The 26,495-nt window shown below is 37.7% G+C and overlaps 2 protein-coding genes across 8 annotated transcripts in view; both read left to right on the forward strand.

Annotated features, from left to right (window-relative positions):
• BCO2 (beta-carotene oxygenase 2) overlaps positions 1-17,422 on the forward strand; it is a 48,167-nt gene extending 30,745 nt beyond the window's left edge. For all 4 annotated transcript variants that reach the window (XM_070273610.1, XM_005611567.4, XM_014741335.3 and 1 more), the window contains 6 exons: positions 932-1,092; positions 2,003-2,170; positions 12,384-12,521; positions 13,101-13,283; positions 13,774-13,884; positions 15,258-17,422. In XM_070273610.1, the coding sequence (XP_070129711.1) occupies positions 932-1,092; positions 2,003-2,170; positions 12,384-12,521; positions 13,101-13,283; positions 13,774-13,884; positions 15,258-15,371 (875 nt within the window). In that variant the 3' untranslated portion in view covers positions 15,372-17,422. The remainder of the gene's footprint in view (positions 1-931; positions 1,093-2,002; positions 2,171-12,383; positions 12,522-13,100; positions 13,284-13,773; positions 13,885-15,257) is intronic.
• Positions 17,423-18,497: 1,075 nt separating this feature from the next.
• On the forward strand, positions 18,498-25,623 carry PTS (6-pyruvoyltetrahydropterin synthase). 4 transcript variants are annotated; one of them, XM_005611568.3, is made up of 7 exons: positions 18,498-18,694; positions 20,256-20,335; positions 21,589-21,611; positions 22,000-22,056; positions 24,356-24,426; positions 24,624-24,678; positions 25,445-25,623. In XM_005611568.3, the coding sequence occupies exons 1-7, from the start codon at positions 18,615-18,617 to the stop codon at positions 25,481-25,483; spliced, it is 405 nt and encodes a 134-aa protein (XP_005611625.1). In that variant the 5' UTR covers positions 18,498-18,614; the 3' UTR covers positions 25,484-25,623. The 4 variants fall into 4 exon arrangements, with proteins under 4 accessions (XP_005611625.1, XP_070129714.1, XP_070129713.1 ...); XM_070273613.1 differs by having other exon boundaries at positions 18,532-18,694; positions 21,520-21,611; XM_070273612.1 differs by having other exon boundaries at positions 18,536-18,694; positions 21,520-21,611; positions 24,624-25,623.
• Positions 25,624-26,495: the final 872 nt, after the last annotated feature.

Here is a 26,495-nt window from a genome sequence, read left to right on the forward strand (position 1 = left end):
GGGCTAATGAGATCAAGACTGCATTTTAATGTCAGTTAAGTTTATTCTGTTTAGTCATGTACTTCTTACCCTAGCCAACTGACTGCTTGAAAATATATAGTTATTTTAGTACAAGCAAGTACTAAAAAATTAATTGACAACACCAAGAGTGAACTGTAATGTAAACTATGGACTTTGGGTGGTTACAATGTGTCAGTGTAGGTTCATCAGTTGTAACAAATGTACCACTCTAGTGGGAGATGTTGATAATGGGGAGGCTATGCATGTGTGGGGCTAGGGGATATATGGGAAATCTGTGTACCGTCCCTTCAATTTATTGTGAAAATAAAAAACACTGTTAAAAAGTAAAATTAAAAAAAAAATCATTTGACCATTAAAAATTGACAGGATTCAAAATTTTAGGTAACTTTAGAGTCCACAGATAATAATCATACCTGAAAAGGTCTTGACTGAAAAGGTCTTGACTGTATTTGCGGGAAGAATTCATAGTCTGTACAGATTGCTTCAGCTTTTTCTCAGAGTGTTTATCTTCTGCATTGTAAACCTTTATAGCCAGTCTGTTCCTGAATCCTTACCCCCAGTATAAATAGCAAAAGGATTAGGGAATAAAGTTTCAGATCATAATCAACACTTTAATATTATGCTTCTTTACCTTGTTCCTAAACCAAAACAATTCAAAAAGAAAGAACAAAAAAGGGGTAACCAGCAAGCTGAAGGCATTCAACTCAAGTTATTCTAAGCAGTTCTCTTTTTCATGTAGGGACAGGAAATATGTACAGCAAAGCTGGGAAACAGTGAAGAATTATTTCTGTCTGGGATTTGTTTAGGTCAGCAGTAAAATGTCCAGGCATTCAGACAAGTCCCCATAACTCACATTTCAGACAACTCTAATTTGCGAAATAACATTTTATTGTTTGCTGGAACCTTTTAGGAATGACAAGGAACTACATAATCTTCATTGAACAGCCTCTAAAGATGAATCTGTGGAGAATTGTCACTTCCAAAATTCGGGGAAAGGCCTTTTCTGATGCAATAAGCTGGGAACCCCAGTATAATACACGGTTTCATGTGGTGGATAAGCACACTGGACAGGTGGAGTATTTTGAGTATATTTATCATGAAAATGATTGGACACAAAGGCAAATTTCCATATGTTGATTTTTACCTTCACTGGGCATTGCTTGTGTAAGATGCTCTTAATCAAGGATATACCTTTTTCCATAGGTAGGGCTAACTACTTATTAGTGGATTTTGTAGGAAGCGATTTTATCCTTTTAATTATCTGATTCAATTAAAATGACATCTAGACACCTTCTTAGCATGGGTTTTTCCATATCATAATATTTGCTGAAGAGGATCTTGTTTATACGGAGGTGTTCCTTAACTTTTGCAATGGTACTTCAGTTAGTTACTTCTACCACTGCTTGATATGTAAATGTGATAATCCTACCAAAGTCCAAAGCACATTGGCTAAATATCTTTCTATACTCCTGATTAAAAGCACTATTATATTTGTCTACTTTTTACCTCTCTAAAGAGATAGTATTCTAAATTTACTGTACCCTAATTTCATTACCAAAAAAAATCCCATCTTAATAAAATTGAGTGCATTTTTCAAAGAATTAGTCACTTAATTTATCATAAGCTACTTAATAGCAGTATTTTCTATTTAACCATGTAGTTAGAGTCCAGGATTTATTTATTCTTCAAAACAATGGACCATGTTTCATGAGGACTTTTAAGTTAGTTGTGGCAGTTGATTGGTCTATATCAAATAGCCCGAGTTCATTGATTAATATGAGATGAGACGACTTGAGCAAGCAGTGCTTAAATCAAAGCGGATTTGCTTCTACATTCCAAATTCTACTTTTTACACCTACCGGGCCTGTCACTTCAAGGGGGGAATCTTCTTAATTTGAGTTTTGTGGATCTGTTCCTTAAAGGAAAAAAATATAAATAAAATAAAATGTCTCTTTTTCCTTGTTTGTGTTTTCCCCTGCAGCTTCTTCCAGGGATGTACTACAGTAAACCTTTTGTTACTTTTCATCAAATCAATGCCTTTGAGGACCAGGGCTGTGTTGTAATTGATTTGTGCTGTCAAGATAATGGAGAAAACCTAGAAATTTACCAACTACAGAATCTTAGGAAAGCTGGGGAAGGACTTGATCAGGTAAACACCTTTGATTTGTCAGGAGTTGTGAAATTAATTTTGAATTAGCCAAGTTCTGGCTTTGGCTTTGGCATTAGCTGTTTCTCTTGCTTCTTTGGCAGATAAGGAGGGAGAATGGTTTTAAAGTGAAGACACAGCTTTGTCATTTATTTATTTAATACTTAAAAATAATTTGAAGTACTTACTTAATACTTAAATAAAAAGCATGTTAAAGAAAGTCAAGAGATGTGTTTTGAAGCACTTGTGATTAGTTCCTTGTTACATTTGAGCACTAAACAGACTTATGTTTCCTGGAAAGGAGAACAAAACAGACTATGATCTTAGTTCTGTGATGAAAGAAAGTCTATTGGTTTATCCAGCTGAAGGGATTCACTTTTTCCTGATACTGAATCCAAGGTAAAATTTTTCCTTGGATTATGTAGTGTAAATTGTTTTCAGTTAGAGTTTTATTTTTAAATCTTTTAAAAACATTACTTTTAAACTTTACTTATACTTACTAAGCTTATTTGTGTTATTATAGGCATATGATAGGTCTTGATAGCTGCAGTGTAAGTCCTTTAGCTCTTTTCTTTTTTCAGATTGTCTGAGTTTTTCTTGGCCTTTTGCATTTCCATAAATTTTAGAATCAACTTGTCAGTTTTTGCAAAGAAAAAAAAAAACCCCTCTGATTGGGATCATGTTGCAACTATGGATCAATTTGGGGATAATTGACATATTTACAATAGTGAGAAATATTGAGTCTCCAGTCCACAAACATGGAATATCTCTCCATTTGTTTGAGTCTTTTAAAAATTTTTCTCAGTAATGTTTATAGTTTTCAGCATAAGGATATTAGATATCTTTTGTTGAATTTATACCTAGGTATTTAGTGTATTTTGAAAATATTGTAAATGGTATCTTTTAAACTTTCATTTGTATATAGAAATGCAACTGATTCTGTATGATGACCTCATATTTAAAGACCATGCTAAATTTGCTTATTATTTTAAAAATAGTTGATCTGTAGATTATTTTGGATTTTCTATGTATGTAATCATGTTATCTGAAAATAATGACAGTTTTATTTCTTTCTTTCCAATATTTATGCCTTTTCTTTCTTCTTGCCTTATTGTACTAGCTAGGACCTCAAGCTGAAAAGAAGTGGTCATAGCAGTAATCATTTTCCCCATCTAATTTGGAAAATTTTTAATAATTCACCATTAATTATGAAATTACTGCAGGTATTTTTGTAGATACCTTTATCAGTTTATCTTAATGGTACCTTTTGATGAACAGACATGAGTAGTCCATTGTTCATCCTGTTTCAGACATCTTCCTATGCTAAGGTCATGAAAATATTCTCCTATGTTATCTTCTAGAAGATTTTTTAATTCTAAAAATTACGTATCCATATATGTATTGTTCTGTTTCTGGACTCTATAGTCTGGTCCATTGGTCTCCTTAAGTATACTTGTGCGAGTGCTACGTTGTTCTAATTACTGTCACTATTATAAAAAATCTTGATGTTTAGTAGATCAGGTCCTCCTAATTTTTTCCTCTACAATGAGTGTCATGGCCATTTCTGGTCCTTTACATTTTTGTATAAATTTTAGAATCAGCTTGTCAGTTTTCACACACAGACACACACACACAAAACAAAAACAAAAACCCTTTCAGATTTTAATTACATTTGCAGTGAATCTATATATCAGCTTGAGTGAGGATTAACATCTTTACACAATGTGGAGTCTTCCAGTACATGAACACAATATATCCTTCCATTTCCTTGGGACTTCCTTAATTCCTTTGAGTGTTTTATAGTTTTCTCGTTAAAAATTTTATACGTCTTTTGTTAGATTTATTCCTAGGTATTTGATATTTTTTGACATTATTTTACATGTTATTTACTTTTGCTTTCCTTTATGTTAATACTGCTGTATAGCAGTATGGTTGGTTTTTGTTATTGATCTTGTGTTCAGTAATGCTGTAATTACACTTATAAATTCTAGTAATTTATAGCTTTTTTAAGATTTTGTACATCTACAATCATATCATATGCAAGTAGTGACAGTTTCTTTTCTTCCTTTCCAAACTATTGGTATTCTTTTTTTGCCTTATTTCACTGCACCTCCAGGACAGTGTTCAATGTAAGTGGTGATAGTTGGCATCCTTGTCTGTTCCCTGTCTGAGAGGAAAAGATTTCAACATTTTACCATCAAGTATGCTGTTTGCTGTAGATTAAAAAAAAACACTAGTGACTTGATTTTTTAGAGAAGTCTTAGGTTTAAAGAAAAATCAAGCAGAGTACAGAGTTCCCTTCCCTTTATTCCCTCAGTTTCCCCTATTATTAACATCTTGCCTCGATGTGGTATATTTGTTACAAATGATGAACCAATATTGATACATTATTATTAACTGAAGTCCATAGTTTACATCAGGGTTCACTTTTTGTATTGTACAGTTCTATGGACTTCGAAAAATGCATAATGTCATGTATCCACCATTATCGTATCATACAGAATAGTTTTACTGCCCTAAAAATACCATGTTCCACCTATTCTTCCCTATTGTTTTGTGTGGACATCAGTTATCAAAATATTTTTTTTAAAGATACTTTTTGTTCAATTAGGAAAGTTCCCTTCTAGTTTACTAAAAATTTTTATCATAGATGGACGTTAGATTTTATCAAATTTTTTTCTGTGCTATTGAGAGAATCACACGACTTAGCCTTTATTCCATTGATGTGGTGAAGCACACTGATTGATTTTAAAAAAATTTCTAACAGCTATTGATTGATTTTTGAGTGTTAACTAACCTTTCATTCCTGAACTAAATTCCAATTGGTTCCACTGTATTTTTGTTTTAATATATTGCTAAGTTTGCTTTGCTAATATTTTGTTTAGGATTTTTTTGCATGTATTTCATGAATAAAGTTGCCCTGTAATTTTTCTTCCTTATAATGTCCTTGTTAGGTTTTGGTGTTAAGGTTTTGCTGCTCTCATGAAATGAGTTGGAAATTGTTCTCTTATCTATTCTTTGTATGAAAATATATAAGATTGGCAATATTTCTTACATGTTTGGGATAATTCAACAGTAAAGATCTACCTATTAATTTCTTAATAGGTGATCGTAAATTATGAGTTCTATTTCTTTAATAATATAGGATTATTCTGATTCTCTATTTCTTATTGTGTCAGATTTGGCAAATTGTGTTTTTCTAGAGATTTATCCATGTCGTCTAAAATTTCAAATTTATTGACCTAATGTTATTCATAATATCATCTTATGTTTTTAAAAAATGTATGTAGGGTTAATTGATATTCCCTGTTTTTATCTCTAATATGGTTGTTTTTACTGACTGCCTTTTTTGTTTGTTTAGGCTTGCCAGGATCTTAGCAATTTAATGAGGCTTTTCAAAGGACCATCTTTTTGGCTTAGCTGATCCTCTTAAATGTCTGTTTGTTTTCAGTTTCATTGATTTCTGCTCTTAATTATTTCCTTTTCTACTTTCTTTGTGTTTAATTTAGTGTTCTTTTTCTAAGGGTATGGATCCTTTATTTTTGATCCTTTCCCCCCAAAATATACCTTTGAGAAAAAAAATTTCACTCTAAAGAGCTTTGGCTGCATCTCACAAGTTTTATGTTTTATTTTTATTACTTTTCAGTGAAAGTATTTTCTAAATCTTATTGAGATTTCTTCTTTGAAATGTGTCTTTCAATTTTCTAGCATATGGGCACTTTTCTAGTTATTTTTTGACATTGATTTCTAGCTTAATTTTGCTGTATGATTCTAAACATAAAATTTATTGAGATTTGCCTTATGGCCCAGCATAAGATCATTTTTTTTTTTTGAGGAAGATTAGCCCTGAGCTAACTACTGCCAATCCTCCTCTTTTCGCTGAGGAAGACTGGCCCTGAGCTAACATCCATGCCCATCTTCCTCTACTTTATATGTGGGACACCTGGTAGGGACAGCATGGTGTGCCAAGCGGTGCCATGTCCACACCTGGGATCTGAACCAGCGAACCCTGGGCCGCCGAGAAGCGGGACGTGCGAACTTAACCGCTGTGCCATCAGGCTGGCCCCCAAGATCATTTTTTAAATGTTTTATGTGTACTTAAAATAATATATGTCCTAGATTTTGGATGCAGTATTTTATATGTGTCAATTAGGTCATATTTGTTAATATTATTCAAATCTTCTCTATTTTTATTGATCTCTATTATATCAGTTATCATATAACATGAAAGGTATATTAAAATCTCTTACTTGGAGTATAGATTTTTCTGTCTCCTTATAGTTATGCTAATTTTTACTTTATATATTTTGGTGCTCTGTTATTAAGTACATACAAATTTAGAATTGTTTTCCCTTCCTAGTTTATTGAACATTTATCTTTGAGTAATGCTTTTTGCTTTGAAGTCTACTTTTTGCTTAATGTTTGCATGCTGTAACTTTTCCATTCTTTTACTTTTAATCTTTCTAGATCTGTACCTTGTAAGCAGCATATATTTTAAAAATCCATTGTGCTAATTCTTTCTTTGTTTTCTTCTCCCAAAAACCCCAAGCATGGTTGTATATCCTAGTTGTAAGTCCTTCTAGTTTTTCTACGTGAGCTGCCACCACAGCGTGGCAAGTGACAGATAGGTAGTGTGGTTTTGTGACTGGGAAGAGAACCCAGGTCACCAAAGTGGAGAACATGAAACTTTAACCACTAGGCCGTCAGGGGTGGCTCTATTGTGCCAATTCTTAACGTTTCATTGGGGCATTTATTTGAACGAATCAACAATATATTGGAATTTAAATATGCCATCTTCCTATTTGCTTTCTATTTGTGTCACTAGTTTTTTTTCTCTCTCCTTTCTTGCCTTCTCTGGATTGTTTGAGTATATTTTCTTATTTCCTTTCCACCCCCCCTCCCCCAAACTTCACCCCACCCTCGCCCATTAGCTTGATAGTTATACATTCTTTTAGTAGTTATTTTAGAGATTATGGTATACATCCTTGATTTAACACAATATATTATAAATTGGTTCTTTTAATTCTTTCCAGACAATCCAAGGACTTAGGAACACTTTACTCCATTTACTCTACTTCTGATTTCTATGCTACCGTTCTTGTGTATTTTAATTCTCTCTCTCTATTAAACCCTATAAGGCATTATTATTAGTGTGGCTTTATGTAAAATCTTGATTACCCATACTACCCCTTTACCCACATCTCTACCTTTCTATTGCTCTTAATTCCTTCCAAACTCTCTGAGCTTCCACATGGAATCATTTTCTTTCTGACTGAAGAATATCTTTTAGTATTTTCTTTAGTTCAGATATGCTGGTGATGAAATCTGTTTTTGCTCGTCAGAAAAATGTCTTGGGGCCGGCCCCATGGCCGAGTGGTTAAGTTTGCACGGTCCGCTTCGGGGCCCAGGGTTTCACTGGTTCGGATCCTGGGTGTGGACATGGCACCGCTTGTCAGACCATGCTGAGGCAGCGTCCCATGTGCCACAACTAGAAGGACCCACAACTAAAATATACAGCTATGTGCTGGCGGGACTTGGGGAGAAAAAAGTGGAAAGGAGAAGAAAAGATTGGCAACAGTTGTTAACTCAGGTGGCAATCTTAAAAAAAAAATGTCTTTATTTTATCTTCTTTCTTAAAGGATGTTTTCATTGGATAAAGAATTAGGTTGTTTGTTATTTTCTTTTGACACTATAAGGTCACCATTTTATTATCTTCTGATTTCTGTTAAAAAATCAGTTGTCAGTCTAAGCTTTGCACCTTTAAAGTTGATCTTTTTTCCGCTGTGACTGTTTTTAAGATCTTTTCTTTGATTTTCTGTAGTTAATGATATCTCTCAATATGGTTTTATTTTGATTTATTTTACTTGGAGGTTTAGGGAGTCTGGAATCTATGGTTTGATGTCTTTAATTAGTTTTGAAAAATTTCACCCCTTATTTCTCCAACTATTACATCTGGTAAAACCTTTGTCTCTTTTCTTTCTGGGACTGCAGCACACATATGTTACCCCTTTACACTCTGTCCTCTGTTGCTTATGTTATTTTTAGTATTTTCCATCCTTTTCTCTCTCTAAAGATATTTTTTCTTATCTGTCTTACAGTCAAACATTCTCTCTTTAGCCGTGTCTATTCTGCTGTTAAACCTAGCCACTAAGTTCTTAAACTCATTGCATTTTTCAGTTCTAGAATTTTGATTTGATTCTCCTTTATAATTTCTAGTTCTCTGCTACAATTCTCAGTTGAAAGGAATTTCCTCCAACATATTGAGAATAAAGTCTGATAACTCTATTATCTGGATCCCCTGTGGTTCTGTTTCTAGCATCTGTTCTTTGTCTTATTGTTTCTTTTTATCATACTCTCTTGTCTTCTCATGTGCTGGTTAATTTTTATCATATATGGAATATTGGGTTTGAAAAATTGTGGAGATATTTTGAGACCCAGGATGATGTTATCTTCCCACAGAGAAGATTTTCATTTGCTTCTGGCAGGTGGCTAGGATACATTATCAATTCCAGATATTCTTAATCTATTTATAGGGGTTGAGATAATTTGAGTGAGGATACAGTCTCGGCAAGAGCTGGAGTATTTCTAGTTATTTTTACTCCTAGGGTGCAGACCTAAGTGGTCCTGACGCAAAGAGTTAGAGGTTTATCAGGGCATCCCCTTCTTTGCAGACCCTGAACTCCAACTTTTGTCTCTCTAGCTCCTCAGAACTATCAAAATCTCTTCTCATTAGGATCAAGTGGTGGGGGAGTTGGTGTGGCTATATCCTTATAAAAGGGTAGCATGAAGGATCCTTGTGGTGATGGAACTGTTTTGTATCTTTTTTAAAATTTAATTTAATTTTATTATTTTATTGAGATAACATTGGTTTATAACATTATATAAATTTCAGGTGTACAACATTATATTTTAGCTTCTGTATAGACGGCATCGCGTTTACCATCCAAAGTCTAGTTGCCATCTGTTGCTTACACATGTGACCCTTTACTCCTTCACCTCCCCTCACCCCCCATCCGCTCTGGTAACCACCAATCTGTTCTCCACATCTGTATGTTTGTTTGTTTATCTTCCACATGAGTGAAATCATATGGTAATTGTCTTTTCCCATTTGACTTATTTCGCTTAGACTAATACACTCAAGGTCCATCCATATTGTTGCAAATGGCAAGATTTTATCTTTTTTTATGGCTGAGTAGTATTTCATTGTGTATGTATGGAACTGTTCTGTATCTTGAGTGTTGTGTGGTGATCACATGAATTTACACATGATGAAATTGCACAGAACTAAATAGACACACACACACAAACAAGTGTATGTTAAACTGATGAAATCTGAATGAATTTGATGGATTATATCAATGTAAATTTCCCAGTTCTGATATTGTGCTGTAGTTATGCAAGACATTATCATTGGTGAAAATGGATGAAAGATACATGGGCTCTCTCTGCATTTTTTTAATGTGATAAAATATACATGACATAAAATTTACCCTTTTAACCATTTTTAGGTGTACGGTTCAGTACCATTAAGTATGTTAACAATGTTGTACCATCACCACTATCCATTTCCAGAGCTTTTTCATCATCACACACAGAAACTCTGTATCCGCTGAATAACAACTCTCTATTCTACACCCCTCCGCCCCTACCCTCACACCCACCCCCAACCCTTGGTAGCCTCTATTCTACTTTCTGTTGCTATGAATATGCCTATTTTAGGTACATCATATAAGTGGAATCATACAAGATTGGTTCTTTTGTGTCTGACATTTTATTTGGCATAATCTTTTCAATGGGCACCCATGTTGTAATATGTATCAGAATCTCATCCTTTTAAGGTTGAATAATATTTCATTATATGTGTATACCACATGTTGTTTATCTCTTTATCTGTTGGTGGACATTTGGGTTATTTTCACCTTTTGGTTTTTGTGAATAATGCTGTTACGAACATTGGCATACAAATATCTGAGTCCCTGTTTTCGCTTCTCTTTGGCATATACTTAGAAATGGAATTGCTGGATCTCATGATAATTCTATATCTAACTGTTTGAGGAACTGCCAAACTGTTTCCCATAGCAGCTGCACCATTTTACCTTCCCACCAGCATGCACAGGGTTCTACTTTTTTCACATTCTTACTAACGTTTGTTATTTTCTGTTCTTTTCCCCCTAGTAATAGCCATCCTAACGATGTAAAGTGTTATTTCATTGTGGTTTTGATTCACATTTCCTAATGACTAATGATATTGAGCATCTTTTCATGTACTTATTGGGCATTTGTATTTTTTTTTTGTGAAATGTCTATTCCAGTCTTTTGCCAAGTTTTTAATCAATTGTACATTTGTTTGTATTATTTCTTACAACTGCATGTGAATCTGCAGTGAGCTCAAAATAAAAAAGTTTAATTAAAAAATTCTTTTATTTTTCTCAGCCTTTCAGCTGCCTTTTCCTAAAAGCAGCTGATGTGCTTAGGGGAAAAGTTGCCCCCAATATCTAGTATGTCTCTGTGGATTTTCTTCTCCTCCCAAGTCTCTGCCCCATTGTTCTTCACTGCCTTTTTAGCTCACCAATGCCTTCAAGTAGCTTTTTTTAAACATTTTTTCTAGCTTTTCTAGCTGTTCTCAATGGGACAGTTGATCCACATTACCTAATCCACCATTATTGGAAATCTCTTTGTGTTCAGCTATAGTTTTGCAAAAGAGAAATATATCTAAATAAATTTAAAAGTAATTTTTTAAAAGCTAACTCTTTATGAAACTTAAAAATGGCGCTAAATCTTTGCTCAGTAAAAACATTTTGGCATGAGATGGAGATAACGTGGACTAGGTATATGAGGGGAAAAGGCACGGTTTGTTCTCCATTTTACAGTATTTCAAGAGAGGAAAATGTGTTTTAAGCATTCTTATTGTCAGAAAAATTCACTTATTTTATTAGAGTCTCCTGCTTAAACACCATCTCTGCAGAGAGACTGTGTTGGTGGTCCCCAAGACCACTCCTTGGTTTGATGATTCACTAGGAGGGCTCACAGGTCCTAGAAAAATCAGCAAAAGGCAAAGGCACATGGGATGAAGTCTAGAGGAAACCAGGTGCATGCTTCCAAGAGTCGTCTCCTAGTAGAGTCACACAGGACACGTCTAATTCCTCCAGCAATTTGTTGTGACAGCATGTGTGAAATGTTGTCTGCGAAGGAAGCTCACCCAAGCTGGTTGTCCAGGGTTTTTGTTGGAGATCAGCACGTAGGCATATAGCCCCTACATGAGTAACCTCAGTTCCTGAAGCTCCAGACTCCCAGAGGGAAAGCAAGTGTTCATTATAAATCACATTGTTATCACAAACTATCTGGACAAACAAGTACAGTGTGACTCAACGCCTCAGGCGTGCAAAACCACTATCAGACAGAATATTCCAAGAATTCGGTTTCCAGGTGCCAGCCAAGGACCAGTCATGAAAACAGGCTTTTCCTGAGAATGTGCAGGGTTTGAGCAACTGAGGTCTGCTAAATTAGTCCTTTTCTGCACAGAGGTTTACCGTGACCAAACCTGAAGAAGGAAGCACCCCTTGTTACTCTCTAGTCTCTCACCCTGCACTATATTTCTTAATGGCACTTATCACTGTCAGACCTTGGGCTATATAATCATTTGTTTATTTGACACTAATTAATAACATATATATATATATATATTTTCTTTTTGAGGAAGATTAGCCCTGAGCTAACATGTGCTGCCAATCCTCCTCTTTTTGCTGAGGAAGACTGGCCCTGAGCTAACATCTGTGCCCGTCTTCCTCCAGTTTATATGTGGGATGCCTACCACAGCATGGCTTGCCAGTGGTGCTATGTCTGCACCCGGGATCCGAACCAGCGAGCCCCAGGCTGCCAAAGCGGAGCGTGCGCACTTAACTGCTGTGCCACTGAGCCGACCCCAATAGCGTATATTTTATTTCTTATTTCTCAGCATTCTTTCTCCACTAGAATATAAATTCCATGAGGCCAGAGACTTTGTTTTGTTCACTGCTGTATTCCCAGTGTCTAAAACAGTGCTTGGCCTATGGTAGGTACTCAACAGATACTTGTTGAACAAATGAATGAATGAAAATTATCATTTACACAATTACTTAGGAATGCCAATAATGTTGACCGGGTCTAAATTACTGGGACATACTGTTATCCTATGAATGACAATTTTCTCATCTGTTTATTTCTCTTTCCTGAACAGGTCTATAATTCAGCAGCCAAGTCTTTCCCTCGAAGATTTGTTTTGCCTTTACATGTCAGTTTGGATGCCCCTGAAGGAAAGAACCTCAGCCCATTGTCCTATTCTTCGGCCAGTGCTGTGAAACAGGCTGATGGAAAGGTATGCTGTGAATGGACATTACACTAAGACTTTGAACTTTAACAGTATTAGTTTTTTCATTGGTTTTTCTCCACAATGTTCGGTGCCCAGTAAGTTTCGTAACATGCAACTAAACAGGGTAAGGTTATGGAACATTGCTTGCACAAGAACCGCAGAATTCTGGGTGGGAGTGAGCACTGTGTTTACCTATCCTTTTTGTATTTTGAAACAGATGTATGCAACTTTCTAATGGTTATGAAATGTCTAAGTATTTGAGATTGGTATGGACCAGCCCAACCTTTTAGGTAATTTGTGCTTATCACAGGCACATCGTCATGGAGCTGTCAATGTCTTAGCTTTAGTAGAATAAAAAGCCCACTTGCCCCTCCTGTGCCATTTGACAGCTTAGTCACCAAACCCAATAATCTTTTATGTATTCATATATATGATAGAAAGAGGAACAATGTGAAAAATGACGTAGGACTGCCGTTTCCAAGCCCTGTCACAAACTTTTATAGTGTATTAGCCCCTCACTGACCTACACTGAAGAAAATAAGTGAGAATTAAAAATTACTACAAATCCTTTGGAACCTCTTTTAGATTTGGTGCTCTTATGAAAATCTGCATCCCGAGGACCTAGAGGAGCAAGGAGGTGTTGAATTTCCCCAGATCAACTATGGCCAATTCAGTGGCAAAAAGTATCATTTCTTCTATGGCTGTGGCTTTCGGCATCTGGTGGGGGATTCGCTGATCAAGGTTGATGTGGTAAACAAGACACTGAAGGTAAGGAAAATCTCTTTCCTTTCCTGAACTCTTAAAAGACCGTCGAAGTAGTTTCTGTTTTGTTTAAGGTAGCTCTTGTGATTCTTTAGTATTTAAGCAGCTCAGCCATTTGCTTTTGTTAAGTTTGAGAACCATGGGATCACCTAGGTTAGGAGTCTGTTCCCTCTAAAGCATCTCAATGAACCACAAGCCCAGAAAAACAATTCTGTGCATGATGTTACTTTTAGAGAAATCGTGGGGTTAAGGTTGTTGGGATGCCTATATTTCAGGTTGGTGGGAAGTTATAATTATACAAATTGTGTTTGATGATCATGGAATCTGCAGCTCAAAAGCTCCCTCTCTCTAGCCTATATTCAACTCAGGGAGCCTGATTCTTTTACAGTTGGAATATTACATTGACAGCCCAATTCATGCTGGGAGTGACAAAAGCTATAGAAAGTTTCCAGCTCATAACCAGCCTTTTATCAGATCCTTTTTTTGGGATTTACAGGTTTGGAGAGAAGATGGCTTTTATCCCTCAGAACCTGTTTTTGTTCCAGTACCAGGAGCCAATGAAGAAGATGGTGGGGTTATTCTTTCCGTGGTGATCACTCCCAACCAGGTAAATGTATTTCACTATCACTAGTCAGAAAGAAAATGAGCACTGAGCCCTTTGAGGGTTATATTTAGTGATGCTATTGATAGGTGATTTTGATTCCATTATGGCACAATCTCCCTTCTGTTCCTCTCCTTACTATTTACATACTCTTTTATCATAATCCGTACTTTATTGTTATTTTAAAGTTCTATTTGTAGAACCATGGTAGTAATTTACATTTGCATAGGAATTTATTTACAAACTACTTTCATATGTATTATCTGATTTAGTGATCAAAATGAGTTTGTGGGATAACATTTTACACATGTGGAATTTGTAACTTAAGGAAGCCAAGACTTGCAACAGATTGCATGGTGGTAAAGCCAGAATTTGAATCTTAATCTTCTGACTTCTGGTCTAATATTCATACCATCTTCTATGCTGCCAATTCCAATCGAATGACCCAAAAGTCTAATGTGGCAAGCCCTGACCTAGTGTTTCAATAATATTGATATCTAACTTCTCATCTAGGGCAATCTTATGGCAAATAGGTTCACTTTGAGTACCAGTTTTGATCAATTATTGGTGGCTGCCTGGGGTATAGGATTCTGAGGCTTTTTAAGGGTTTGGTGAGAAAAATGCTGTGGTCAATTAGTAATGTCTGCCATGGGTTTAGGAGAACTTACTCCTCATACATGTACTTGCCACTCCTGTAATTAGGCCAGGGAAATTCTCAGTCAGCCCTGCAATGCTACCTTTTGAACAGCTCCACAGTAACATGAAATGGAGGCATTTCTGATTTGGAGGAAAGAATTTCTATGTCTCTTGAGAGATTGAAAAGGGGCAGGTAGAAAGATCATGCGAGTCTGGCCCCTGTGGCCTAGTGGTTAAGTTCTGTGTGTTCCACTTTGGTGGCCCAGGTTTGGTTCCTAGGTGTGGACCCATACCACTCATTGGTGGCCATGCTGTGGTGGCGACCCACATACAAAATAGAGGAAGGTTGGCACAGATGTCAGCTTAGAGCAAATCTTCCACAAGCAAAAAGAGGAAGGTTAGCAACAGATGTCAGCTCAGGGTGAAGCCTCTTCAGCCAAAAAAAAAAAAAAAAAAAAAAATCCTTAAACTCAAAGAGATCCTATGAAGGTGATTAATGTAAACAACTTAATTTTTTTGCTCTAGATATGAACTTCTTCACCATAATTTCTTTTTCAGTCTAGTTTACCAATTCAACAAACGTTCAGTGAATGGATAGGCAGGGCACTGTGCTCAGAGCTGGGGATAGATATGAAGATGAGTAGGACATGGTCTCTCCCTTAGTGACTTTACAGCCCAGTGGAGGAGATAGATTTTTGATGGGGAAAAAAAAGGAATTTTCAGTACTATCTTTCCTTTTCTAGAATGAAAGCAATTTTCTCCTAGTCTTGGATGCCAAGAACTTTGAAGAACTGGGCCGAGCAGAGGTGCCTGTGCAAATGCCTTATGGGTTCCACGGCACCTTCGTAAACATCTGATGGAACAACCACAAGATCTGGGAACTACGTTTAAAATGAATGTGCTCTGTACAGAAGAGAGAGCAAAAAGGGCATCTTACCTTTCAAACCATAGATAACTGGGTTTTAAATTTCTATTAGAAACAGAATTCATGAGATAATTATGGGTTTATATTTTCTTCAGACTCTTCCTTGAAAACATTAAGCAAGTGTTGATACAACCTTTTGAAGAGAGTTTTAAATTTATATTTACTAGACATATCTTCCTCTATGTAATATGAATACATGAAAGAAAAACTAGAACTGGGTCATTACCACCACCAGATAGGCGGGTGACAGAGGTCCTCACACTTAGGAGGAGAAATACAAATAATCATAGATAGTAGAATATGAATATAGATCTGAAAAGTAACATGTTTTTTCCATCCCAGCCTGCCTGTTGCCACTGGTCCCAAGGTACTCACAGACAACAGGAAGCCAGCTATGTCATTCTTGGAGGCTTCTTCTAAACTGGCTGTTTCTGTGCTGTCCATGCAGATGCCACTGCATTTGAACCCCCACTACCACCTCCCACCCCGCATAGGGTGTTCTTTTGAGGGACATCACTAAAATCAGGCATTTCTTCTAATCTCCAGATGTATAGTTCTTCAGAGATTGATGAAAAGTAGATAGTTCTTCAGTTAGTTGGGCAACAGGTGGCACTAGAGACCATATAATCTCCACATTTCTAACCCTCCCCAGTTTTTACCAACAGCTCGAATCAGCCTAGGTCTATCACTTAAGCCACACTCTTGCTAAGGCCTTCAAAATCCCTTGTTCCCTTTTCCTCCAGTTATATCCCCTCCCTCCGCTAAACTCCAACCCTGGGCCAGTTAAACTGTCCTTGCTCCCTGTGCAGGCTGAATGTTGCTGGAGAAGCCCCCCAAACATGTAGTCACCTCATTAGGCTCACTGCACAGTCCTGGACCAACATAATCAATTGCTTCTCAATTTTCCTTGAGTTATTATAAACGTCACAAACTCTATCCGCTTTAATGAAGTGTTCCATACACACAAATGCCACGTGTGGGGGTTTACATTGTGGCAATAAAATAAAAGTTCCAAGTTTTGTATCTGGGTTGGTGAGATACAGAACAACAGTAGCAGTTACAGAATGGGAAGAAGATGCCTCAACAGAGTGAATGTAGCAGATGTGGGAGCTTAGAGGCTGAGGTAGCCATAAGAACATAAATCATCTGCTATTTCACGGAAGTCCTTGGAAAGGCATTGTACTCCCCAGACAAGACATGGAGGTTTGATCTAGATCTCCTCTGAATCTGAAGGGTCAAGGAGACTCTAGTTGACATCTGGGAAGTACACAGATCTGATCACGTCTTTCCTCTGTTTGTAAACCTTTACTCCATCCTGATACACAGGGAGTGAAATTTAAACATATAAAAGTTAGCAGTATAATCATAAAATTTTGACCCAAGGATGCCTGAATTCTACCTTGGCTCTACCATCTATAAGGTTCTTAAAGGAAAAGACGAAAAAGGATTGATGACATTTTAAAATCTGGGAGCGTATGCCTGGTAATCCAATGGAGAAAGTGCTCATAAAATTGAGTGAGCATATGACTAAGACTCAAACCTAGGCAGGGCCTCTTCCCCTCTCTCCAGCCAACTCATCACTGGCCATTGTCTGCAGACTCAGGAAGGGGAGTGTGTGGTGCACAAGTGAGGGGAAAAGGGATTTGGGTCCACCCTAGTGACCTTATCTTAACAAATTACATCTGCAAAGACCCTATTTCCAAATAAAGTCATATTCTGAGGTACTGGGGGTTAGGACTTCAATACATTAATTTTTGGGGGGGACAATTCAACCATAACAGGATCACTGAGAGTGAATTTGGTGAATACCTTTATATAGAATTAGCTTTAATAAAAAAATTTAGAGCAAGAACTCTTCAAATGCAATGACTAAATTTTTCCTGAAGTCAATAAGTAAAGCAATTTCTCAGAAATTCCTTCTACTTTTTAATTTGATTCTTTCAACTGTTTTGGAATGAATAAAGTGTTTGTGTGACCACTGAGTATTATGGTGTTGTTAAGAGTATTTATCTGATGTAGTCAATGCCTGGGAAATATTGTTTATCAGTCATCTTGGATAAGTAATTCACTTATATGGGCCTGTGTTTTCTTATCTGTAGAGTGAGAGGACTGAACTAGATAGTCTCTATCTCAAAAATCTCTGAAGTGTATAATTCTTGGAAGTTTTTTCTTTACGGCCCAATGGGGGAGGTCAGAAAAGTATTTGAAAATGTGTGAAGAATGTTTGCACATAACACATAAATAATTTAATGCAGAGCAAACAACATATAGCTGGAGACAGGAGAGATTTGAGAGAAATCACCATTGGAACTTATATTTCTACCACTCCCATGGTTTTGTCCATGCTTCCCAATGCCTGGAAGAGTGCCAGCCACAGAGTACATATTCAATAAATATTTAAGAATGAATGGAGACAAGATGTGACATTTTACTGGGACCTGTAAGTAGTTTGGACACTCCTTATGAGCAGATGAGAGGAAACACAACGCTTTCATCACTCCAGAGGGGTCTACACTGGACGGAGGATTGCTGTGTGTGTTCACGGGGGCATGTGTTTACATGGCGCCAACCCAGAGTGATAAACGGGTCCGTGCATGCGTGTGGCTGATAAGAACAGCTTGAGAATTTCTCTTAGTAAGAATCTTTAGTCCAAAGGTAGTATCATCTCTGAAAGCCACGTGGTCCCACACATGCCCTCCAATTCCTGCTCCCTTTATGCTTTAAGCGCACTGACCCTGGGACTCATCTCAGAGTAACCAGCCACTGGAGGTTTCTGTTGTAACCCAGGGCTTTCTAGTAGGGAGTGGGAGGGGTGGTTCCAAGAGGTCCCTCCAGGACCCAGAGTATGTCCAGATTGACCCTAACCGCGTGACGTGGCCTCAGGCTGAGCAGACATAAAAATGAGGGACACTAAAACCCCACCCACCTAATCTGACCGCTCCAAGGTACACCTAGCTATTTGGACTCTTGGTGTCCAGAGATTTAGATAGTAAGGACACCTGTTACTGCCTCCAGGCGGCAGAGGGAGCCCCGCCGCCCGACGACGCGGCCGCCTCGCGAAGCGGACAGCGCTCTGGGGTCGCCGCCCGCCCTGCGCAGCCGCGGGGAGGCCCCGCCCGCCGAGCCCGCGCGCGCCGAGGAGGGAGGCGCCGGTGCCCGCGCGGCCTGCGAGGCCATGAGCGCGGTGGGCTGCGGCCGCCGCCGGGCGCGAGTGTCCCGCCTCGTCTCCTTCAGCGCGACCCACCGGCTCCACAGGTGGGGTGTGCGCACAGTGCCAGTGTTGGGGGACGGGGTCCCGGGTGCGAACCGAGGCGTGGGCGGGGCGCACTCGGGCCTTCGTGCGGCCGCCTGGCTTCCTTGACACAGTAACAGAGACATCTGGGGTCGACCGGGCTCCAGAGGAGGCCGTGCTGCGTGGGGGGTAACGCAGCCGACTGCGGAGAGACACGGCCGGGGCGCGCAATCAAACAGCTCCTGTCGCTGCCTCTGTGACCTGAAGCAACTTCTCTGTCCAATCTTAGATTCCCCTAGTTTAGCTCAAAGGGGACGTTCAGAGGAGTTAAACCTGCCCAGATTACACAGCGCCAGGAACACGGTACACTCAAGAAACGTTAGCTACGGTTACATGCCAGGAGCATTAGCTCCTGGAACTGACACAATTACAGCAAGACAAGCACCTTTTACCGAAGATAAAATGCACCCAGATGTTCAGTTTCCTAAGGCAGCTCTGAGAGCAAGCAGCACAGCTGGGATTTGAACCCAGCGTCCTGGCGGCTCGATTGCACTGAAGAGTTGATTTTGAGCAGAGTGTTGCCGCTCATTAGCAAGCTCCACGCTCTGAGCGTCCGTTTCCTTATTAAAATGAGGATAATAATTTCTCCCTGACAAGGGTCATCCGTTCGTTCACTGGACGGGTGTTTGTTGCTGCTTGTCTGGTCTTGTGCTAGGTAACGGGGATGCAGCCGGGATCAGCATGCACCGGTCGCTGCCTCTGTCCGGAGTGTACAATGTGGCCAGTTTTGTGGAGGGTACAGCGGGATCATTTTGTGCAGAAGCTTTGCGAGCTGTAGTACTCTAAATGTAAGAAGTGGATGAGCAGGAGAAAGTGGAGGAAATAATAAAGAGGGTCTCAGAGAGAAAGGGCTTGTAAAATAGAAAGCTCAAGCGTAGGAGGGTGATAAGGCCTCGCTGAAGATGTAGAGCTGACTGGACAAGTCTAGGTATAAAAATCTATTAAGAAAATTGTTCTCTATTTGGAACAACAGCTGAGTATTATAATTTTGAAGTTTCACCTAGTTTGAATACCGCTCAATGGATTGGTGAAGTTGTCAGTAGGCAGTAGTTGAGGCCCTAATAAAGCAAGATTGTGAAAGAGGAGACATACCAGGTCGTGTAATTATTTTTCAGGAGGAATGAGATTTTAAGCCACTTGAGGACAAGCATCTTCTTTTGTCATTGTATGCCCTTACTTCATTCGTCCCGTGCCTAGTATGTAGTAAGTGTTCAGTAAATGTTTACTGAGTTGAAAAATAGAGGGGCCTTGAGCAGATCAGTTGTTGGAATCTTGCTGTGAAAGAGTGTTGAATTTGTTTATGCTAATTTGTGTGGTGCTGTAGTCTAATTAGGGGGCATGCCCTGGTTTCTAACATAAAGCTGAGTAATGAAATCAAATTGATTTATGGCTTTCCATTTGGTGAGCTAAAGTAATAACAAATTGTGAAGCTTTTCAAAGCCTAGAGCCAATAATAAATGAAGGGAATAGAGAAGGTGTCTGAACTTGAGTCGTGTTGACTTTTTTTTTGTTTTTTTTGTTCAGCAAATCTCTGAGTAATGAAGAAAACTTGAAACTCTTTGGGAAATGCAACAATCCAAATGGCCATGGGCACAATTATAAAGGTGAGAGAAAAACTGATGAAATTTTAGCCCTTTCAATAAGGGTGAAAGAGTGTTCGGCAAACGTGGTCTGAGTGAGTAGGAAGCCTTGTGGACAGAGCAGAGCGTGAATGCTTTGAGCCTTGAATGAGAAGTTCAGTGGAAGTTCAAAATGAAAAGATCTGTTGCCTTGGTTGGATATGTCTTAAGAGTTACCTTGCAATTGTCTGCTCTGTTACAGATAGTCCAAAAAAATAAATGGTTTAAATAATTTTTTCCTTGGTCTTAGTGTGCATAATGAGATCCTTTTGGCACCATGTTTCCTTCTAATTAGGTATCGCTGAGGCCAGTTTTAAAATTAGATTGTGTTCTTTGAGTAAATAATGACTGGCAAAAGGGGAATATCGGTTGGGAATATGCTGTATGGCAGGAAAATACATTGGGTCTAAAACTTTGCCAGCTGTGTTCCAAGAAAGTAATTAATTTATGCAAGGGTAAGAGACTTGATTCATTGAGATCTAGCTGAGGTGTCAAAAAACAGCTCCGTAAGCCATAGAGCATCACAGCATATGGTATGGTGGAGAAAAAGGACCAGAAAAAGTGGCAGAAGATCAGGATTTCTAGTTTAGTTACCGCCTCTTACTTGATCTGTGATACCTCTCGTTCTCATTTACTCATTTATCACATAATACCTAGTGGTGTATGTGTGGAGCTGAAAAAATATATGAAAGTTATTAATTTATAAAGCTCTTTAATCATCAAGATTTTTCAAATGCTTCATACAAGCACTTGTTAATTTACAAAGCATTGCTGTAAACTGTGTATACATTCACGTGAGTAAAAGGATAAGCGTTTTAGGCCCAGTAATAGTTGTGCTTGCTCAGAAACGTACTGCCCAGAGTTGGACTAGCTCAGTGTGTAGCTGGACTTCTTGCTGTACATTTTCTACTTTTACAGGCAGTGATCGAGCAGTATCTCGAGCCTACGTAATGGAGCTTCTTACCCAGTGCATCAACATCATAAGCAGAATTTATGCCCTTTTTGGCCTTGGCTAAGCTCCTCTGCTTACCCAAAGCTACTTCTAAGCTCCTCTGTCTTGGCTGAGTCTTGCTTTAGTTGATAAAAAGATCTTAACTAAAAGAAAAGATGTTTTGGGGAAAATATACGGCTTTGCAGGCCAGAGATCTGATACTTAATTTATGTTCCAGACTTGTGCTTGGATGTTAATCTGTTGAAAGTCATGCTGGTTTTTTGGTATTTTGTTCTCTTTCCCATAGTCGTGGTGACAGTACAAGGAGAGGTACGTGCTGAAAATATCTGTATGGTTTGTGAAGATTGCTGGACGCTCTTTCAGCCTACGTGATGGATTCTGTGTTGCAAAATTCTGTTCAAATCAGTATTGCTTCATTGTTGACCTTTGTGTATGGTGAGCTGCTGCCATTCCAGACCTTTCCTTTCCCAATGTGTCATCTTTACTGTGCTGTGCATGGACAGGTAGAAGAGCAGTATAATGAACAGGTTGCCTAGAGCACTTGGTGTTTCTGTGCTGAGATCGATGATTGTCTTGGGGAGGAAGGCAGATGTGGGCACAATTTCTGCACCTTGGACAGCCTTTAATAATTTACCAGAGGTTTAAATACGAAGAGAGCATATTATAGTAATATTCACCTTTGTTGTTTATTCTTTAGATTGATCCTGTTACAGGCATGGTTATGAATTTGACTGACCTCAAAGAGTATATGGAGGTAATGGCACATTGGATATTTATTATGTGCTGCCCTCTAAGTATAATATTTAATGGCCCCCTTTTTGCTTCCCCAGCCGAGTGTCTCCAGAGGTTCTGTGACCTCGTGAGTGGAATTGGGTGTGGGAGTGGGGGGGCAGTTGGAGGAACTACTTTCGTGTTCTTCTAAAGGTGTTTGGGTGACAGTGGAAATTAGTCACAGTTGTATGACAATGATGGGAATACATGTGGCATATTAATCTTGTATTTCTTGCTGGCATATCCTAATTTCCTCCATTTAACACATTCTACCCTTCTTTCAAGATACAACTTTCTCTTTGAGGGTTTTTTCCCTTCTCTGAATTTTCCTTATGCCTTTGGTCACAGATTTTTAACACGAACCTGTGTCATTCACTCTAGCTTTATTATAAACTCACTGGGGCACTTCGTCAGAGGGATGACACAAAAGAAGTTATGCGATAAAGGGCTTACTGATTGCATCATTATAGAGTTCTTGTCTAGAGATTATCTAGACCAATTTCTTCATTCTATAGATTAAGACTGAGAGACGCTGGACAGTTCACTGACTTGCCCTAGGTCGTGTGGTTAGTCCTTTACAAAGCTGGGAGTAGATGTCCTATCCAGCTTCATTTTTATTCCCTCATTTCGCCTGTTTCTTTGGTTCTTCCCTTCAGCTCTGCTCCTTATTTTTGTTCTAAAATTTGACATTTGTTTCATAAAAATGCTGTTATTAATAATCCTTACTTTCACATTACTTATAATCCATATATTTGCATACTTTGCCTCAGTCTTTGAGCTAAGTACTAGAAATACAAAGATGCCTGAGACATACCCCTTACTCACAGAGTGCTTGTGTTGCCTTTTCTAGCAGGTACAGAATGATAAGTGCTTAATAAGTGTTGGTTGAATAAATGAATAAGAGAATGAAGAATGAACAAACAGCACTGTGTTCAAAGTACTTTAGGAAAGCTATAAAGACAGAGTTCTTGCACTTACTGGGGACATATACACACAGTATTGTCCAAGACAAGACAACAATATGAGGAATATGAGACATCCCCAGCAAGCTTGTGGTTAAATACTAGACAGGTTCTCTATACTTTTTCCCACCTTTGTATACCTGAAGGACACCACACACTCCTATCAGTAAAAGTAGCTCATCATGGCCATGGAGGGTAGAGTTAGAAAGAGCCCTGTAGAACAGGCTTCAATGGAAAAGTTGGGACCTGAACTAGAATTGAAGATAAAACAAAGATATTTATTTTCTTGATATCCACGTAGATATTGTTTGATCTATTTTAAAGGTTGTTTGGTTTAGGGCTTATCTTTTTATATGATTCTGGTTTTGCTCAAAAAATGATTGCTATTATTGTTATTAAAGTACCCTTCTTGGAACTATACCATATGGAAACTTAGATTGTTTCACAAATGCTTAGATTTTGTATGACAGCTGAAAGTAAAAACTTAGAAAGGATGAGACAGTTACAATTCTTGCCATTGACAAAGAAAAACATTATGTTTGTGTACAGTCACACGTCCCTTAACCACAGGGATATGTTCTGAGAAATGCACTGTTGGGCAGTTTTGTCATTGTGCAAACATCGTAGAGTGCCTGGAGTGTGCTTACACAAACCTAGATGGTGAAGTCTACTACACACATAGGCTATATGGTATTAATCTTATGAGGCCAACATTATATGTGTGGTCCATCGTTGACTGAAATGTGATTATACGTGGTGCATGACTGTATATAAACATTAGGAAACAATAACAGTCTTTATGTATTTAGGTTTTTTCTCCTAAAGCCCAAGATCATTCTTAAGTTACTTCTTATAGCAGAAATTTAGAACCACTTACATAATTTCAGTCTTAGCCTGCTTTATAAAAATGTAGTATTCACTGGATCTTTGTCCTAAAACATTGTGGCATTATGCTGAAGGTGAGACTTTAGGGAGAAGTATTTCTGGTAGGTTTTGGGACAGAATTCAAGAAGTGTTAAACTGAATTATGAATCACAATGGCTCGTTATGAGAAAGCTCCAGTGAGTTCTTCTCTACTTTTTGGTGTCTTACCTCTTTGCATGCAGTAATGAGGATAACCAGTCATTATGGAGAGCTGGGCCTTACTTTATTTTACAACTTTAAACTTTGTAAGATTGGTTTGTAAGACACAGATATAGTACTTACAAGTATTGAGTTAGCGGCTAAATGATCAGGTAAGGTTTAGAGGCAAAGGTGGAACACTTTGGAATTAAGAGTCATAAATGGAATCAATGATGTTTTTCCTTTGTTTGTCTAAAGGAGGCAATTATGAAGCCCCTTGATCATAAGAATCTGGATCTGGATGTGCCATACTTTGCAGATATTGTAAGGTGAGTGTGACTGTCTTGCCTTATGTATAGATAGTAAGGAAGAAGAATTGATTTTAACATTTTGTCTGATGACTGTGTGATTTCTAAAGTTTTAGTTTAACGATATCTTTTAAAAGCTAGAATTTGTGTTCTCTGTAACTATTAAACATGAAATTTTGTTTATTTGCCTTTTGATCTTCTTTTCTTTTCTTCTACAGCACAACAGAAAATGTAGCTGTATATATCTGGGAAAACCTCCAGAAATTTCTTCCTGTGGGTGTTCTTTATAAAGTGAAAGTATATGAAACTGACAATAACATTGTAGTTTATAAAGGAGAATAGGTCTTAGGGGTAGATACTATAGAAAGATTTAATTGATTTCCATATTTGAAAAAGATCTTTTTCCCCTCGGACTGTTAAGAAATCATCACATAGTTGTTGGACCTCCACATTGAGTTCTTGAGTGCCTAATTTATTGAAATTGTCAGTAAGACCTGTTTTAAATTGAAATTTATCTAAAACCAAATTTGTAATGTATCCTGAGTATTACTTAGGAGTCTTTCATCTGTAGGTTAAAAATCACTTCATTTCAGCAAAATGTTTTGGTGTAGAATTATTTGAAAGCAAAAGAAATCTATTTTTGTTTTTTCATTATCTCATTTTTAGTATTCGTTTTTCTCTTGATATAATATAAATGGCAAAAGTGTTTATAAGACTTACAGTAGGTGAATCTTAAACAAATAAAATACAGGTGATCACAGAGTCTGGAAATGTAGACAACGTGTATTCCTTGACTGTTTGTTCTAGGGTATGCTTCAGGCCCAAGTTTATTCAGTGAAAATTAGACACACAAATCATCTGAGGCAGTGCATTGTAAATGGATGTACAAGGACTGATGGAAATGCTGCTTTACTGCATATCGTTCATTGAAATTTTGCACAGCTTATTAAACTATGAATTGCTAGTGAGGAACAGCATGTTGAACAAATCATGGAATATCGGTAAACTACTTATTATTAATATTTGTGCATGTTTCCAGACCTACGGCCACCTGAACAGTTTTAACTCGGAAGACTGAAGGATAATCACATATATTAAACCCTATTAAAATAATCAACATGAAAAGGATATATTACTCTGTAAAGCATCTCTTGTATACAGTTTTTCCTAATTGATCCCATTTTGTTCTGATCATTAAACTTACTTGATTAAGTTGAACTGTATTCTTGGCATTCATCTCTGGTGTCTTTTGCTCATGACTAAATCCACAGGAATGTATTTACTTGCTTTGCACAAAGAACTGTTCTCTCTCGTGTTCTCTTTAGTATTCTACTTCTTATAGGGTTTTATTTTTCTCTCCACATAGCAACTAATACACAATGTATTCTCAGACTGTTTCCTCCTGAAAATAGCAAAAAGACTTACGCAGTGGTTACTCTATTAGAGACATTTTCAGAGGAGTATACTTTTATTTTGGAGAGTTAGTAACTGCAGGAATTTTATGATAAATTTTGATAGTAATGCAGGGCCCACTTAAAAAAATCTGAATGTGTTTTAGTTATCAAACACAATTTTTATGTTACTTGTTCCTATATATTTTGTACTGATGACTTGAAAGACAGGATAGCTATAGTTTATTAAGGCACTTTATGTTTTAATTCCCACAAATACCGTGCAAGGTAGGTATTATACCTATTTTACAGATGAGAATATTAAAATTGAGTGAGTTTAAGCTACTTGCCTAAGATCACTCAGCAAATAAATAGCAAACTGAGTGTTTGACACTCAGGGTCTGTCTAACTCCCAAACACAGACTGTAAAAAAAGGATAATGTATGCATATTTCAAGATTTTTTTTTCAAATGCCAATTTTGCAGATCTGATATCATATTAGAAAAACATTATTTTTCATAGTAACATGGACATTCCAGGTGTTTGTTGTTTATGAGTTATTTCAAGAGAGCACTTTTTTTACTTGCTCTCCGTAGGAAATTGGGAGTTCTGTCAATCATCTGTCTTTCTATCTGTCTGTCTATCTATCTATCTATCTGTCTCTTGAGTGAATAAGTGAGTAGTTGAGTGAAGGACTAA

Source organism: Equus caballus, chromosome 7 (genome assembly GCF_041296265.1).
Source record: "Equus caballus isolate H_3958 breed thoroughbred chromosome 7, TB-T2T, whole genome shotgun sequence".
In the NCBI taxonomy this organism is placed as follows: Eukaryota; Metazoa; Chordata; class Mammalia; order Perissodactyla; family Equidae; genus Equus; species Equus caballus.